At 47.0% G+C, this 15,855-nt stretch overlaps 3 protein-coding genes across 4 annotated transcripts; 2 read left to right on the top strand and 1 right to left on the bottom strand.

Annotated features, from left to right (window-relative positions):
* The first annotated feature begins 1,114 nt into the window (after positions 1 to 1,114).
* On the top strand, positions 1,115 to 5,208 carry LOC123149202 (probable aminotransferase ACS12). Its single transcript, XM_044568788.1, has 4 exons — positions 1,115 to 1,763; positions 1,868 to 2,011; positions 3,434 to 3,594; positions 3,685 to 5,208. The coding sequence occupies exons 1-4, from the start codon at positions 1,269 to 1,271 to the stop codon at positions 4,541 to 4,543; spliced, it is 1,659 nt and encodes a 552-aa protein (XP_044424723.1). The 5' UTR covers positions 1,115 to 1,268; the 3' UTR covers positions 4,544 to 5,208.
* A 2,602-nt stretch (positions 5,209 to 7,810) lies between these two features.
* LOC123152132 (peptidyl-prolyl cis-trans isomerase CYP18-1) lies at positions 7,811 to 8,843 on the top strand. Its single transcript, XM_044571756.1, has 2 exons — positions 7,811 to 7,957; positions 8,066 to 8,843. The coding sequence occupies exons 1-2, from the start codon at positions 7,955 to 7,957 to the stop codon at positions 8,543 to 8,545; spliced, it is 483 nt and encodes a 160-aa protein (XP_044427691.1). The 5' UTR covers positions 7,811 to 7,954; the 3' UTR covers positions 8,546 to 8,843.
* A 1,251-nt stretch (positions 8,844 to 10,094) lies between these two features.
* Positions 10,095 to 13,733, bottom strand: LOC123152391 (uncharacterized). 2 transcript variants are annotated; one of them, XM_044571957.1, is made up of 3 exons: positions 13,119 to 13,733; positions 12,513 to 13,015; positions 10,095 to 10,506 (listed from the first exon to the last, which is right to left on the bottom strand). In XM_044571957.1, exons 1-2 carry the CDS (start codon positions 13,620 to 13,622, stop codon positions 12,920 to 12,922), a joined length of 600 nt encoding a protein of 199 aa, XP_044427892.1. In that variant the 5' UTR covers positions 13,623 to 13,733; the 3' UTR covers positions 10,095 to 10,506; positions 12,513 to 12,919. The 2 variants fall into 2 exon arrangements, with proteins under 2 accessions (XP_044427892.1, XP_044427891.1); XM_044571956.1 differs by having other exon boundaries at positions 12,513 to 13,727.
* Between the last annotated feature and the right edge of the window lie 2,122 nt (positions 13,734 to 15,855).

A 15,855-nucleotide genomic window follows, 5' to 3' on the forward strand; every position in this document is an offset into this window, starting at 1 on the left:
TCCCAGAAAATCTTCAACTTCAACGCCGCAAATCCAGCCCCACCTTCTCATGATCGATCCTGGAGTGAGCGATCCGTTTGGCGTCACGGCTTCTCGCTCACGCGAGGGAGCGAGCCTCAAGCGCATGAAATCACATCTTTGTGGCCCATCACTAGCAGGCTGGCAATGCAAAAAGGTTAGAAAAAGATGGGCTGGGCCATAAGCCTGGTCGGGGAGGGACTGCTCGTAGGAGAGAGACGACCTGAGAGCGAATCGGTACGTGATGCTCGGTCGAGCGAGTCACTTGGCGGTGGCAGCACAAAGTAATTTTCTTCAACTCCCGCTTCCTAGTTTCTGTGGAGCTCAGTTTTTCCAACTCCACCGATCCTACAATTTTGCACTGCGCTGGGTCGCCCGCTTCTGTATGGAATAGCCAGGTGTTGACCCGTTCAGGTGCGCTCCAGTCCTGGAGTTGAGGATTTGGGAAGTCGGTGAGCTGCCGAACAGGCCCGAAGTGTCACAAGGATCTCCACGCCTAGCCCTCATCCCGGTGGTGCGTGTAGCATAATGGGAGGGCATATGAAGGTATGTCGCCTGCGGACCCCACATGATTCTCTTCGTCGACATTTGTCTTTCTGTAGATCTATGTGGACCGGTCTTCGTTCATTGTGTTTGTGTGTCCATAGGTTGGATACTTTTGAGAAACTCGAAGAAACATTGAGAGTTCATTCAAGAAAAGACGGCCGTGCCGACGGGAATGGTTGATTCGAACCTCGAAGGCTTTGCTCTTGTCACTGTAGCACCCGGTTGTGGTTGGTGGCTGAACGCCAAGGACCAAGTGAAAAGGGGAGTAGATTGTTTGTCACGAATTGGAAAAGGAAGATTGTTTCTATCCTGCTTCTCACACGGAGAACGGGCGCGGGCGGGCGGAGGAGTCCGGAGCACGCCGTAACTTTTGCGGTTCGGCCGCATCTGAGCCTCCGCCGAGACCCACGAGCTGTCCCTGGCCTCGCCTCGCCTGGCCAACGAAATTACCGCCGCCGCCGTCTCGTCTGAACTCTGAACCGGCAAGACGCCAAACCCGGCGCCCCCTCCCCCTCGGCCACCCACCCCCACCCCCACCCCCACCCCACCCAGCTGGCCCCTCTCCCAAACCCCAGAATCCCCCGCCCGCCCGCGCCAACCCAACCCAATCCCGCGCCCGGCCTCCCGCACATGCGCGGCAGCAGGCCGGCGACGGCGACGACGACGACGACGCGGCGCCACCGGGGGCGCCGCGCGGGCCGTCCATGAGCAGGAAGGGCGACCGCGCCGACAAGAAGCCGCGCCCGAGATCACCGCGCGGCGGCGGGGGCGACAGGGAGGGCGGCGGCCGGCAGCAGCGGAGGGCGGACGGGGGGATGCGCATCGTGGTGCCGCTGCAGGGGGTGGTGCAGGGCCGCGGCGGGCTCGTCCTCGGCTCCCTCATCCCCTGCGCCCTCTTCTACTTCCTCCAGCTCTACATCAAGCGCAACCGCCCGCCGCCGGGCTCCCCCACCGCGGCCTCCTCCGCGGCGCCGGCGGGCGCCGCGGCCGCGGGCCCGCTCTCGCCGATCCACCGCTCCCTCTCGCGGGGCCTGCTCTCCCCGCGCGCGCTCCCGGCCCTCTCCGCCCGCGGCGCCCTCGTCCGCGCCGGCGACGACGACTCCCTCTACTACGCCGGCCTCCGCCGCTGCGCCGACGACCCCTACCACCCCGCCTCCAACCCCGCCGGCGTCATCCAGCTCGGCCTCGCCGAGAACCACGTCAGCGCCTCTCCTCCCTCCCCCCATTCCTCTTCCCTTCTGCTCTGTTCCCGAAATCAGTAGCCAGAGATAGATTGACGCAGTCGGTGCCGATGATTGTGCAGCTGTCCCTGGATTTGGTGAGGGAATGGATGGAGGAGCACGCGGGGCCGGCGATGACGCCCGGCGGAGGCGACGAGGAGAGGGACCTCACCATCAGCGGCCTCGCCACGTACCAGCCATATGACGGGATACTTGCCTTGAAGATGGTAAGCCTAACGGAACCAGCCCCTGATTCTCATTCTCATTCCTTCCATCCCATCCATAAAAGCCTTCCAATTCTGTTAACTATGGCGATGTCAAAATTAAGTGCTACCGGAATCTTACCTTTTCCTGATTCCATCGACAGAAACAGCCAGTTTAACAATTCACTAGTGTTTGATTCCACGCAAAAAAAAAGTAGTGTTTGATTATCATCAAGGTTTCTGCAATCTGCAGTGGTTGGTTCGAACTTGTTTGGTCCATTGAGCGGTATGATAATTAGTTTGATAAATACACTTGCGAATTAACTTATTTGTGTCCATTGAACAATATGATAATTAGCCTGCGTCACGTTGATAAATATATTTGGTATCTTCAGTTTTTGTCTTTCAACTATGCTATCTTTGGCATTAGTAGTACCACTGCTCTGATTTGGTAGCGTGGGCCTAGGCGGTTAGCCACTGTTTTGGATCAGCTCAATCGAACAACAGTGTCCAGTCAATTATTGAACCTACAAATAATCGTAGCAATTCCTCTAGAATTTTGTGTGGTTAAGCCTGGAGCGAGGTACGATTGTTGACGTGATGTTGCGTAATTTGCTTCCTTTCCTCTTTTGAAATTTTGTGGCCATATACATGTTATCTGCATCTAACTGATATGTGCCAAAGAGTCACTATCTCATGTCTGTTTGTTCTTGGTTGTCAATTTTAGTTTTGTTGCTGCAATGATGCCATCTGTCAACTATTGACTTCCGAGACATTGTCATTTTAATCAGCTCATTCCTGAAACGACGATTGATTTTAAAGATTTTCATTTCCATGATCCTGTGTCTTTTTAGCTGCTGTCAACTGTGTGAATCTGAACTGAAGGCATACTTCTAGATAGATCAGACCTTGGCGATTAATCTGGATGATATGCTGCTAAAACAGTGGGCCACTCCCATTTTAGAATTGGAGCTGCCTCTTTGTTTTGCTTATTTTTCTGTTTTTTGTTATGGCCTTTTAGTGGATGCTTTCTATCGAAATCAGTTTAGGAATCTAACCAAGCCATTCTGCATTGTCATGCTTCTATGAAACTTGCCTCTTGACCTCATTTCTGGTGGTTATTTTTCAAGATTAATACTGAAACAACAGTGTACTTTAAAAGGTGCTGTCATGCTGATATATCAGAAAATAAATTTAATGATGAGCCCCTTACGGCATACGTCATGCAGAAATTGTGCTGGGATGTCACTCTGTTTTCCACGTTAATATGTTGTTGCTTGTCCTGTACTATTTGTTAGATGGTCATTAATTTAGTACAAAAAGCTCCCAAGTCTTTATTTGTATAGTTTGAATCTGGCACCAGATAATCAAACTAGTTTCAATGGCTACTTTTTGTTATTCCTCATGGGGTAATTTTCCAATATAACTGTTTGATTTCATTTTCAGGCTCTTGCTGGATTTATGAGGCAAATAATGCAAGAGTCAGTATCCTTTGATCCATCTCAAATGGTGATAACATCTGGTGCGACGCCTGCAATGGAAATACTGAGCTTCTGTCTTGCTGATCCAGGAAATGCATTTCTTGTTCCGTCACCATACTACCCTGGGTATGTCTATCTCCTCGCTCTCAGGCGTGTTTTATAATCATGGTTTGGTGTTCAGAGCGAAGTCCTGAATTTGTGACTTTATTTCTGCAGATGGGACCGGGACATAAAATGGCGAACTGGTATTGAGTTGATACCCGTTCCTTGCCGTAGCACCGACAACTTTAACATCAGTATCACTGCTCTAGAAATAGCCTATAACCAGGCAAAGAAGCGAGGAGTAAGGGTTCGTGGGGTTCTCATATCTAATCCTTCCAACCCTACAGGAAGCTTTGTACCCAAGCAAACACTGCGTGATCTTCTGGACTTTGCTACAGAGAAGAACATACACTTAATTTCTGATGAAGTGTTTGCCGGTTCAACATTTGGAAGTGGTGAATTTGTCAGTGTGGCTGAGGTTGTGAACGAGCTAGAAGACTTTGACAGAGGCAGGGTTCACATAATCTATGGACTCTCAAAAGACCTATCTCTTGCAGGGTTTCGAGTTGGAGTCATATATTCGTATAACGAAAGCATTGTGGAGGCAGCTGCCAAGATTGCCAGATTCTCATCTGTGTCGACCCCGACCCAGCGCCTTCTTGTTGCCATGCTTTCGGACCAGAAGTTTATTTCAAATTACCTGAAAGTTAACAGAGAGAGGCTGCGCAAGGCGTACAATCTGCTCGTTGATGCTTTGAAACAGGTGGGCATCGAGTGCTTCAAGAGCAGCGGAGGGTTCTACTGCTGGGCAGACATGAGCAAGTTCATCCGGTCTTACAGCGAGAAAGGGGAACGCAGTCTTTGGGACAGGCTGTTGGAGGAGGCGAAGGTCAATGTCACCCCAGGTTCATCTTGCCATTGCATTGAGCCTGGTTGGTTTAGGTGCTGTTTCACAACGTTGAGGGAGCAGGATATTCCTGTGGTGGTGGAAAGGCTTAGGAGGATCACAGATGGCCACAAATCAAACTGCTGAAACGCCTAGAGAACTCCTTTTGGGCCTGTAGGGTGTCAAGAAATAACTGCTTCGCCAGTTGCTTCACAGAAAACGCAGGAGCACACAGGAAAAAAATGCCTTAACCAGATCTGTTCCAATCAGAGTGATTCCGTCTTGGCATCTACCATTGGTGGAGGTTTGAAACTGACAATTGGTGGAAACAGTCATGTCTTCGGTGGTGGAACAAAGAGCAGGGATCATGTTCGCATCCGTCGTGTCCTCCCTGTTCCTGTTGAATCCAAGCGCGGCAGCTCTTCGGAAGGTTGTAATTGTGTCGATTCTCATCTGCTTCCCCATAGGTGTCACAGGCGGTAAATTGTCCGTCTCATGGTAGGCGTGGGTCAAGTCTTGTGTTCATTCGCCTATTCAATCCTGTCATCCTTTTTTTTTTCTTTTGGCAATTTTGTTCTTTGGTAACATAAGTTAGTGTCGAGGAATTCAGTTTCTTCTGTTCTTGTCATCTGTAAAGTATCCAGTTTGTGAATTCAGGTTCTTTCTCCTCTAGCAATTTTGCTCTTTGGTAACATAAGTTAGTGTTGAGGAATTCAGGTTCTTGTCATCTGTAAAGTATCCAGTTTGTGACGGCGTTCTTGACGCACGGCATTGCGTTGTGTCATCAAAAGTATTTATTTGTTCACTAGGCAGTATGATTTTTCAGTTTTGTTTCTTATAGACTAATGTTCCCAGCAGGAAAGCTCAGTGATGAAATTCACTTAAATTCGTGTAGGCTGTAGTAACCCAGTTCTTTTTTTGACACCGTAGTAACCTACTCCCTCTATTTCAAAATAATTGAAGTTCTAGGATTGTCTAAAATATAAAGTTTGACCAAGTCTATGGAAAAATGGGCTAATATCTACTCCCTCCGTTCAGAATTACTTGTCTCGGAAATGGATGTATCTAGAACTAAAATATGTGTAGATACATCCATTTCTGCGACAAGTAATTCCGAACGGAGGGAGTAAAATATAAAGTTTGTATGTAATATGAAAATATATTTTGTAGGCAATTTATTGGTGCAAATTGGGTGTATTCATGACTTAACTACACAAAAGGCAGCAGTTCCAACTCAAAAAAGAAGAAGAAGCAAAATCTAATCTTGTTCGTTCAAATTTTGGGGAATATTCGAATTCTGTTCCCAGGAAAGGGAATACTGCACTTTATCCTCGACTTCATTTGAGGTAAAAAAAATATTTTCTCGAATTTGATACCGCCAAAGCAATTAGATTTTTTTTAGGGGAACATGCTTTACTTTATTGATCAATAGAGCGGATTACATGAATAATAGAAGTATCATGAGGGTGTAACAGTCATACATGGCGACCCTCCCTTAAATGTAAAGCATGTCTAGCTAAGCCATGAGCTTCCTTGTTGGAAAGACGTCTCTCATGGGTGAAAGAGCAGGACTGAAACTCCCTGCTCGAGTCGATGATCTCCTGCACGATTGGGGCAATTGTACCCATAGTTCCCGTGTGTATGTCCTTGACCACCGAAAGGCAATCTGAAGCCACCTTAAAATGAGTCAGTGCGAGATCCCTGGCTAATGCAATGGCCTCGCGACATGCCAGAGCTTCCAATATATTCGAGTCGGTCATACCATGGAATACCACCGCTGCCGATCCAGCATATGCACCTGAATGATCCCGGCAGACCGCGCTAACAGCCCCGATGGGAGGGCGTTTACAAGTGGTTGCATCAACATTTACCTTGTTGTGACCCGCCGGTGGTGGTATCCACTCTTGCACTCGCACTGGGGCTGTCCTGGATTTTGTTATTTCATGTGACAAGGAAGCAATACTCAAGTCTGCCAAGAAGCGTGTGATAAAAGCATGTGTCCCAATTGGGCTTTGGTGCTCTCATTCGTGGATTAGCTTTCGCCGTGCCGACCATATGGCCCATAGAGTCACAGTTAGCTTTGTGAACTCGACATGTGGCATCGATTCTTGCATACTGAATAGCCAAGCCTTGGCATTCGGTTCCGCTGTTGCAATAACATGCTCAACCAGCTCCGGGTCACCTAGCGCCCATACACAGCGGCACGTTATCAATGAATGCAACCACGAGTCCTCCTCTCCAGAGATAGCACACCGCGACGATGTGGACATATTACGATGAACGAGGACATCCGCCGTGGGTATAGAGCATTGTGCAAGTCTCCATAGGAATACCTTCAGTTTGGAGGGAACCGCCACCTTCCAGAGGTTAGTCCAACTTGCTTCTTCTCTCGATCTATCAGCCGGGTCTGAACGCCCTTCGAGCCATGCCTCCCTCCTTAGCTTCGTGTTGATGAGCATCCGATATGCCGAGCGGACAGAGAAGGAGCCCTTGTGCTTGTATGCCCATGCCCAGGAATCTCTGCATTGTCTAGTAGCTAGCGGGATATTGAGAATCACGTCCGCGTCTATTGGGAGAAAGGTTGCACGGACCATGTCCTGCTTCCACCTGGCGTTGGAGCTGTCGATCAGTTCGGACACAAACTGTGGCCTATGTTGGCTCAAGCAAACAATTGGCCTGAGCGACGCCTCTTTCTGTACCCAGTTATGCCGCCATACCAAAGTATCTCTGCCGTCGCCAATGCGTTTGATGAGTCCCTGCGAGAGGATCTCCTTGCCCTCTATAATTGCCCTCCATATTTGAGATGGCTGGCTACCCAGTGAAGCATCAAGAAAATCTGTAATTGGTAAGTAGCGCGCCTTCAAGATTTTTGCACTTAGTGTCTCTGGTGTTTGCAGGATTCTCCACGCCTGTCTTGCAAGCAGAGTAAGGTTAAACAGTTCAATATCCCTAAAACCCAGACCTCCTTCATATTTTGGCCTTGTCATCTTCTCCCAGGAGACCCAATTTGTCTTTCTTTCACCCCGTTTACTCCCCCACCAAAACTTACGTATGATGGAATTAATGTGAAGACAGAGGCCCCGAGGTAGCTTGAAACAAGTCATAGAGTAGACCGGGATAGATTGAGCTACAGACTTTATAAGTACCTCTTTCCCTCCGGATGACAACACCTTTTTCATCCATCCCTTAACTTTGCTCCAGACTCTGTCCTTCAAATATTTGAAGGCTCCGTTTTTGCTGCTCCCAACATCCGTAGGCATGCCCAAGTACTTTTCTGAGAGACTCTTATTGTGAACATTCAAGGTATTTTTCATGCTCTCTTTAATACTTTGCGAGCAGCCCTTGCTAAAGAACACTGAAGATTTATCCAAGCAATTAGATACCGCCAATCCAAACACGCGACCCATAAAGCGTGGGCGGCCCAGCAGCCCAAACCCACGAGACCCAGGCTCGCAGACCGCCTCCCCCCCACTCCGCTCGCTTCCAGACTCGTCCCCGCTCCTCTTCCCCGCCGATTCGTCCCGCCGGCCGCCGCCCCTTCCACTCCGCCTCGCCGCCATGGTAAGCAACCAAGCCCCAGATCCCTACCATACCATCCCCTCTCGTCCTCTTCTCCCTGACCTAGGCTCTAATTCCGTTTCCTCCCCCCCTCTCCCCCCAAACTCGCAGTCGGTGACGCTGCACACGAACCTGGGGGACATCAAGGTGGAGGTGCACTGCGACCAGGTGCCGCGGACGGCGGAGAACTTCCTGGCCCTCTGCGCCAGCGGCTACTACGACGGCACCGTCTTCCACCGCAACATCAAGGGGTTCATGGTGCAGGGCGGCGACCCGACGGGGACGGGCAAGGGGGGCGCGTCCATCTGGGGCGGCAAGTTCGCGGACGAGTTCCGGGAGGCGCTCAAGCACGGCGCCCGGGGCACCCTCTCCATGGCCAACTCCGGGCCCAACACCAACGGCAGCCAGTTCTTCATCACCTACGCCAAGCAGCCCCACCTCAACGGCCACTACACCGTGTTCGCCAAGGTCATCCACGGCTTCGAGGTGCTGGACCTCATGGAGAAGACCCCCACCGGCCCAGCCGACCGCCCCCTCGCCGAGATCCGCCTCAACCGCGTCACCGTCCACGCCAACCCGCTCGCCGGGTAGCGCGATGCTTCTTGGTGCCTGACTGGTGATTCGCTCCTCGATCTCTTTGCTTGTGTTGCTAATTTAGGTACTGGAATCGATTTTACCCGTCCGGTTCTGTAATATCATCCTCGTTTGGTTATCTGAATTCTACCTGCCTGCAAGAACATGACACTGATGATACAACATACTGGATGTGGTGGCTCAGGAAGAATGTCGCCTTTGCTGATCTGCAGGCTTTGCCATTCCTCTTGCTGCTTGCTACTTATAATTTGCGATGTTTGAACGAGCGAATGGAATTTACGTGTTTCAGCTGTGAGATGGCTTGTCACCTGAATTTAGTTGCCTGAATTTTACCTACCTGCAAGAACATGATAGTGTACTGGCTATATTGACTGATTATACCTCGAGTGTTTGGTTAAATGCTTCGCTGGCTGATGATACTGCAAGTGTCTGGTTAATTGTTCATGCCTTCTTTCCCGATCTGCAGGCTTTGCCATTCGTCTTGCTGCTTGCTACTTGTAATTTGCGATGTTTGAACGAGCGAATGGAATGCAAGAATTTCTGTCATCAGTAGTGGAATTTACACGATTCAGCTGTGAGAGGTTTTGTCACCTGAATTTGGTTGCCTGAATATAACTACCTGCCTGCAAGAACATGATACAGGTGTGGTGGTCACTGATTATGCTGCAAATGTTTGGTTAAATGCTTTGGTGGCTTGTGATGTGATTGTGTGTTCATCCACCTGACGAACACACACGATTCGCTGTCAATCAATTCCAGAATTTACTTGGTTAAACTATGAGTGTTTGTGGCCTTGAACTGTGGTTTTGTGTTTGTGACCTGTTCTCATGTACACCGGCATTACCGCCGCCATTAGCAGAAATGCAGAATCCAAGTTGATAATGGTTGTGAGAAAACTGACAAGGATTTGTTTTGTGTTGAATACTGGGAGGGGATGGCTTGGATTCAAACCTCAGATTTCAAGTAAAAGCGATCTAATTAAGCACCCCGTCACTTAAAACTAATAGAGGGTCTCTTTAAATAAGAAACTTCTTCAGGTCGATCAGCCCAATTATTATACAGAAAATCTTAATTTGGTGATGACTGTGGCAAACTAGGGATGTGACTATCTTAATTTGGCGATGGCTGCGCCAACTAGGGATGTGACTTCAGAGAAAATCCAGACAATCACTGGCAGATTTCTTTGCCATCTCAGAAGGCTCTCGTTGGCAGGTTTTTCAGATTTCTAGGAGTCTTCATAGCATTGCCCATAATGTTGCTCACCATCTTCTGAACAGTTCAGTTCAACCTGTCCTTGGTTGTTCCAATTTAGTTCATTGGCACACTCATTGGCCTGTTCTTTCTCTGTAATCTCTTCAAGCTCTACAGCGATGTGTAAATCACGCTATACTGTGTTTTTTTAACTGAATGAAATGAAATTTGGCGACTTGAGCGCCTTGTCCCGTTCAAAAAAAAAAAAAAGGCAGAGAGGACATTACTTGCAACTTCATCCAATCTATGCTTTTGAAAGAGATATATGAATCATAATATATCGGCACAGGTAGACTTTGGGTAATGCCATAAATACATACTGGAATCATATATCAGCAAAAGCAAACTATTCCATTCCCAGGGTTACAACTAAAGCTGCAAAACTTGCCCGGCACTCAGTTCAAGCAAGCGAAGCCACTACTGAAGCTGGACACTACAGGTATGCGAGCCAATCAGGCCGTTCGCTTGTCCTAAGTCCAGTCTCTTGCCAGGCAAGCACTGCACAAATAGCAGAAACGGTTTAACGATATGAAATCTTCGACAGTGAAAAGAAGGCAGATGCGGCGGACATCCATTGCACGTTTCTAGTTCTTCAACGGTTCAAATGAGGAAGTATCTATCAGCTGCAAATTGCTGTCAAATGCTCTTGCATTTATTCCCCTTAACATGGCATCGCACTTGCCATCTGCATTATTCTCTGACAAGCCCTGGTAATAGAGGGAAATGGTTCTTAGATAAAACAACTCAAAAGAAGTACTCCCTCCGGTCCTTTTTAGTCTGCATATAAGTTTTGCCTGAAGTCAAAGCATCTCTACTTTGACCGAATTTATAGAAAAAAGTATTAACATTTACGATGCCAAATCAATTTTGTTAGATTCATCACAAAATGTAGTTTCATGGGATATATATTTGGTATGGTAGATATTGATATTTTTTAATATATATTTGGTCAAACTTTGCAAAGTTTGACTTGACCCAAATCTAATATGCAGAGTAAGAAGAACCGGAGGGAGTACTAAACTGAAACAAACTGAGGAATAGAAAGCATGTGTCTCTAAGCCTCTCTGTTTCTACACGAAGCCAGAAATGTATACAACTGAAATATACTACTACCTCTGTTCCAAACGTATGTAGTCTGTACTGAAATCTCTAAAAAAAATTATATTTTGGAACAGAGGGAGTAAATGGGAACGAGGATGTTAACTCACCATAATACAAAGTTTTTCATGAATACTTTTATGTGATACAAACAGCTACTTTTGGAGTGTCACTAAAAATCACTATGCTGATCGCTGAAGAGCGTCCAATTTGATTGAAATGCCCACGGATTCAACTCTTATTTGCAAACGACACAAACATGTTTCTGAAGTTATCTACGCAATTAAACATGCATCTGCAGTACAAGACCAGAAAATTACTGACCATAAACATTAGCATGGCATCTAAACTCATATATATCATTGCGACCATTTAGTGTCGACCTATCAATTTGCATGGTATGCAAGACATCATAAGTAAAATTTACATTAAATAAGTTTGATTTATTAGTACGACCCAGCTGTTACAAGATGCCACTAGGTAGAAGCTTAACACTATTAGGCTAGAAATATGTTTCTGATGTAGTGTATGTCTCAGCCGTCCATGCCTAAAAGTTGATGTATGAGGCTGGTTCGGTTACTGTGCTTGCCACGTGGAAAGCCAGAGTCGGTTACAGTTGCAAATAAAAGCATGGTTATCGGGTCATTCTGAATATGATGACGCAGCATTTTTGGGGGTCTAATTTACAAACATCAGGATCAATAGTATGATCCGAAATCTCTAATTGCAAGTGCATCGTGAGATAAAAACAAATAAATTTAAGAATAAGCCACTACGGTCAATTTACCGCACAAATCACAGCCATTCCACCGCAAATGGCGCCAGGCATGATAGCTTGGTGACATGGCCAAACCATAGAACAAAAATTTAACATGCTGCGTCATGCAACCTCAGCTGAACTGTGATTCTCATCAGCCAAATGCGAGAATTTATTACACATGATGCATGCTGCACATCCCAACAGAATTAAAAAATGCTGCGAAGTGACAGTTTTTTGGAAAAATAGTGGTGTTTGCTGCTACTAATGCTGTAACACTTGGTGCTTCATGCAATCTGATGAATGGATCCCAGCACAAACTAACTAACTAAAGCCATCAATGGTCAAGGAGAAGAACGTGGCATGCTGAGGAGAAGGAACTAGCAGAAGCAAATGGTTCAATAAGTAGCTAAAAACGGAGAAAATATATAGTTTTAAATGTGCAAGGGAAAAAAGGACTCAAGGGAAAGTAGCCAACGCATGTCAAATCCAGCCTAACTCGCGCATACTGTGATGCTGATTACTATTTCAGTAGTATTTCTGTATGACACTGAAAATGAGGACAGTCATATTCACAAGATGAGAAACAAAGGCTTCTTGCTCATCCTGAAATTCACAGATTTGGAATTGCACAGATGTACTAACCATTAGAATAGCACCTAAACACTTACAAGCAATAAGAATGAGAATTATAAGGGTGAAAAGTAACTTGGCCGCATCAGCGTTAATACAGGACCATTTGCCAAAGTAGAGAATGCTAATGTACACACTACCATATAACTAAACACTTGCATCATATTGCAATTGCAATGTCATATGCATGGAAATAAAGTAATTAAAGACGGAGGGCAAGCTTACCACTTCAAATAGTTGGCGGGGCCAAGGACAGTGGGAGATCGGCATACAGGTCGCTAGTTATGGCACAGCGACCAGTCTGACAGAACCACTCAATCTGAAATGTCTGGAGATTCAGTGAAAAATAATCAAGTACTAGCCTGTTCTGTTGTGGATACCCAATTAGGAGCAAGTATCCACCAGCTACACCCAAGATGCCATAGCGATAATTCACCGGCAAAGGGATTGCGGACTTTGATTGCCACTGGTTTGTGCCATTCTCATCCTTAGGATGCAATACATCATACACGAGATGGTATTTGTACACACCAGCTTCAGTATGCTCAGAGATAGTAAGCATCCCAAGCCTTCCTTCTGCTGCCTCCACAATGGCCATGTCCCACTTACAAGAGCCAAGTGGAGGCGGGAGGTCAACAGGGGAGAACTCCAGCCTTTGTGCATCGAGCACGAGCAGCGTGTCTTCCGGACAAACCTCCAAGCAGAAGCATCCATGGGCGTAGTAGGGTCTGACATCAAACATCCCAACATGTCAAATGTGATAGGATCAGCGAGCCATTGCCCGGCGCAGGAAGAGAAGACGAAGAGGACAAGCTTGGCTGTGCACCGCACCAAGCACATGACTCTGAAGTCTGTGAATGACGAGTCCTCTTCGTCGCCGGGAGGAGCAAGGAAGGGCTCGCAATGTATGATGTCCGGTCGATGGACTTGGTCGGCTAGATGGTCGGGGAGGGCAGGCAGCAGGAGGTACCGGCGGTGCAGGGGGTCGCAGACAGCGAACTCCCTAACCAGATCCCGGCGGTTGTAGTCGCCGCCGGTCCGCTCGGGGGCGGGGGAGAAAAGGGCGCGGCCGTCGCGGAGGCACCAGCGGTCGCGGGACGGCGGGAGGAAGGAGCAGGAGAAGTCGGCGTCGGCTAAGGTGGCCGCCGCCGCGGCGGAAGGGTGGGGCGGCTGGGCGGGGATGAGGCCGCCGCAGAGGATGCCGAGGAGGGGCGGCGGGTGGAGGGCGCGGAATCGGCGGAGGAAGGGATGGCTGGTGATGACGCGGCGGAAGGAGACGCAGGCCGCGGAGGCGCGCGCGAGGTCGGCGGCGGAAGATCTCTTCGAGGAGTTCATCTGGGAGCGCCATTAGAGTAGGGCAGAGGACGAGGATGGGAACCAGCAACGAGCAGACGATGGGGGATGACAATGAGAGCAAGGTTCCCAATCCTCACTGGTATTTGTGTATATGCAGTACGTATCAGACAATATACGATTGGTTTACGGATTTGCTATTTTACAGTCAGCTGCTTTTTCAATTCATCGTCATTCGAATTTCTGTCCGTCCATTCTCGCGCGGAGATTCGCGCTGGTTTTCTTTTTTTTCTTCGCGCTGGCACTCTGTTCGCTCGGTTTGGTTTGCTGTTGTGGGTTCGGTTTTCTTTATCTCAACTCGAAACCGTCCCGTCGCGGTACTATTGGTTTTTGTCGTGCTTGAATTTCGGAGTGGGTGTTGTCTCCCTTTTCATTTGGGTCGCTCTGTTTCGATAAGGCCGGGGGAGAGAGCTCGAGCGGCGAAGGAGAGAGGCGATTCCGAGCTATTTCACTGTTCGATTTTGATTTTGTCCTCCCTATTCTCTTCGCCCCCGGTTGCCGAGATTGGTTCCCCTAATCCCCTGCCGGTCCCGGGTGTTTTTGCTTGTGCTCTGGTCGTGTAGTTCCAAATCTAGTTGAGTTTTCGTCTTCATGGATGTCTATTTGTTGTTCTTCATGGATCCGCCCAATTTCGCCCCCCCTCCCTTTTGTGCTCGCCTGCGTTGTGAGGAGCTTTTGTAGTTGCGGGTTCTAGGGTTTTCGTTTTGCTGTGTAGATGTGGATGTAGGCTTTTATATTTGTTTTATTTTGTGTTGTAGATGGTGGAGGTAGGCGTACTGCTTGTTGCAGCGGGTGATTTCCTGTTTTCTGCTAGCTTGGGGTGTATGTTCCCTTATCGTTAGGTGACAGTTGGGGATGATCTGGCCTGCTTTTTTGTAGTTGTAGGTGGCTGCTTATGATTTTCCCCTGGTAGCTGAGGCATGTCTGAATGTGTTCCAGCAAGCTCTCTGAATTTGATGCTTCTATTATTGTGTAATTTTACCCCCCGAGACTTGTAATGTAGCTCAAAAATACAGTGGATCATACCCCCAGAATTACAGTGTAACTACTGTGTAATAGGTTTGCAGAACCTCACTGTCCCATCTTTTGCAGTCTAATTCTGCCATTTTCACAGTGCAATTATCATGCTTTACAGTGTAATTCTCCCATATCTATAATTACTGTGTGATTCTCCCAAATACTGTGTTATTTATTGTTTAATTACAGTGTTATTTGTGCTAGCAGTACTGTGTAATTTCCCCCCTAATTCCAGTGTATATTCTTGATTACAGTGTATATTCCCAGATATGCAAGATTTTTCAATGTATTTATGCCAGGAATCACTGTGTAATTTGTCCTAGTATGTCCACAGGAATTTAGCCCAATTACTCATGTACTGTGTATATGCAGATTTTTCAGTATATTATGCCTGGAATCACTGTGTAATTCGTCCTATTTATGTTCACAGTAATTTAGCTCAATTACTCATGTAATTTACAGTGTATTCGCCCAGATTTACAGTGTTTTTATGCCCTGGAATCACTATGTATACGCCCAGATCACTGTGTAGTTTACTTTGTAAATTTAGCCCAACCACTCATGTAATTACAGTGTATTTCCATATAGTTTTACACTGTAATTTGTATGGTTACAATGTAATTCCGTAGAGTTTTTCACTGTAATTTGTATGGTTTGAGGACTGTAATTTTTGTATGACTTACAATGCAATTCACCAGAGTTTTACATTGTATTTCCCTAGACTTCATTGTAAATTTGTATGTTTGAGGACTGTAATTTCAATATGACTTACAATGTAATTCATCAGAATTTTACACTATATTTCCCTAGAGTAATTTCAGTATGACTTACAATGTAACTCATCAGAATTTTACACTGTATTTGCCTAGAGGACTTTAATTTCAGTATGACTTACAATGTAATTCATCAGACTTTTACACTGTATTTTCTGTAGAGTATTACACTGTAATTTGTGTGCTTGAGGACTGTAATTACAGTATGACTTATTATGTATTTCTCCAGAGTCTTACAGTGTCTATGCGTTTAATATTCAGTTGTCTAGTTTGTGGTTTTGTAGCTTCTAGATCTAGGTCTGGGGATTGTTGGTTGTAGTGTTTGCGTTGGTTCTGGTTTATTTGCCTAATGATTTTTGCCTTTGTGATTTTAGGTTTGGTTCAATGCGGAAAGTTTCTCACAAGGATGTACCACTAGTCTCTTC

Source organism: Triticum aestivum, chromosome 7A (assembly GCF_018294505.1).
Source record: "Triticum aestivum cultivar Chinese Spring chromosome 7A, IWGSC CS RefSeq v2.1, whole genome shotgun sequence".
In the NCBI taxonomy this organism is placed as follows: domain Eukaryota; kingdom Viridiplantae; phylum Streptophyta; class Magnoliopsida; order Poales; family Poaceae; genus Triticum; species Triticum aestivum.

Bases quoted from the DNA above. Each gene is read 5' to 3' on its own strand.
- LOC123149202 (XM_044568788.1), top strand. From the start codon at position 1,269: ATGAGCAGGAAGGGCGACCGCGCCGACAAGAAGCCGCGCCCGAGATCA. The intron at 2,012-3,433 runs GTAAGCCTAACG...TTTCATTTTCAG, and splicing joins GGATACTTGCCTTGAAGATG to GCTCTTGCTGGATTTATGAG. The intron at 3,595-3,684 runs GTATGTCTATCT...TTATTTCTGCAG, and splicing joins CCGTCACCATACTACCCTGG to ATGGGACCGGGACATAAAAT.
- LOC123152391 (XM_044571956.1), bottom strand. From the start codon at position 13,622: ATGAACTCCTCGAAGAGATCTTCCGCCGCCGACCTCGCGCGCGCCTCC.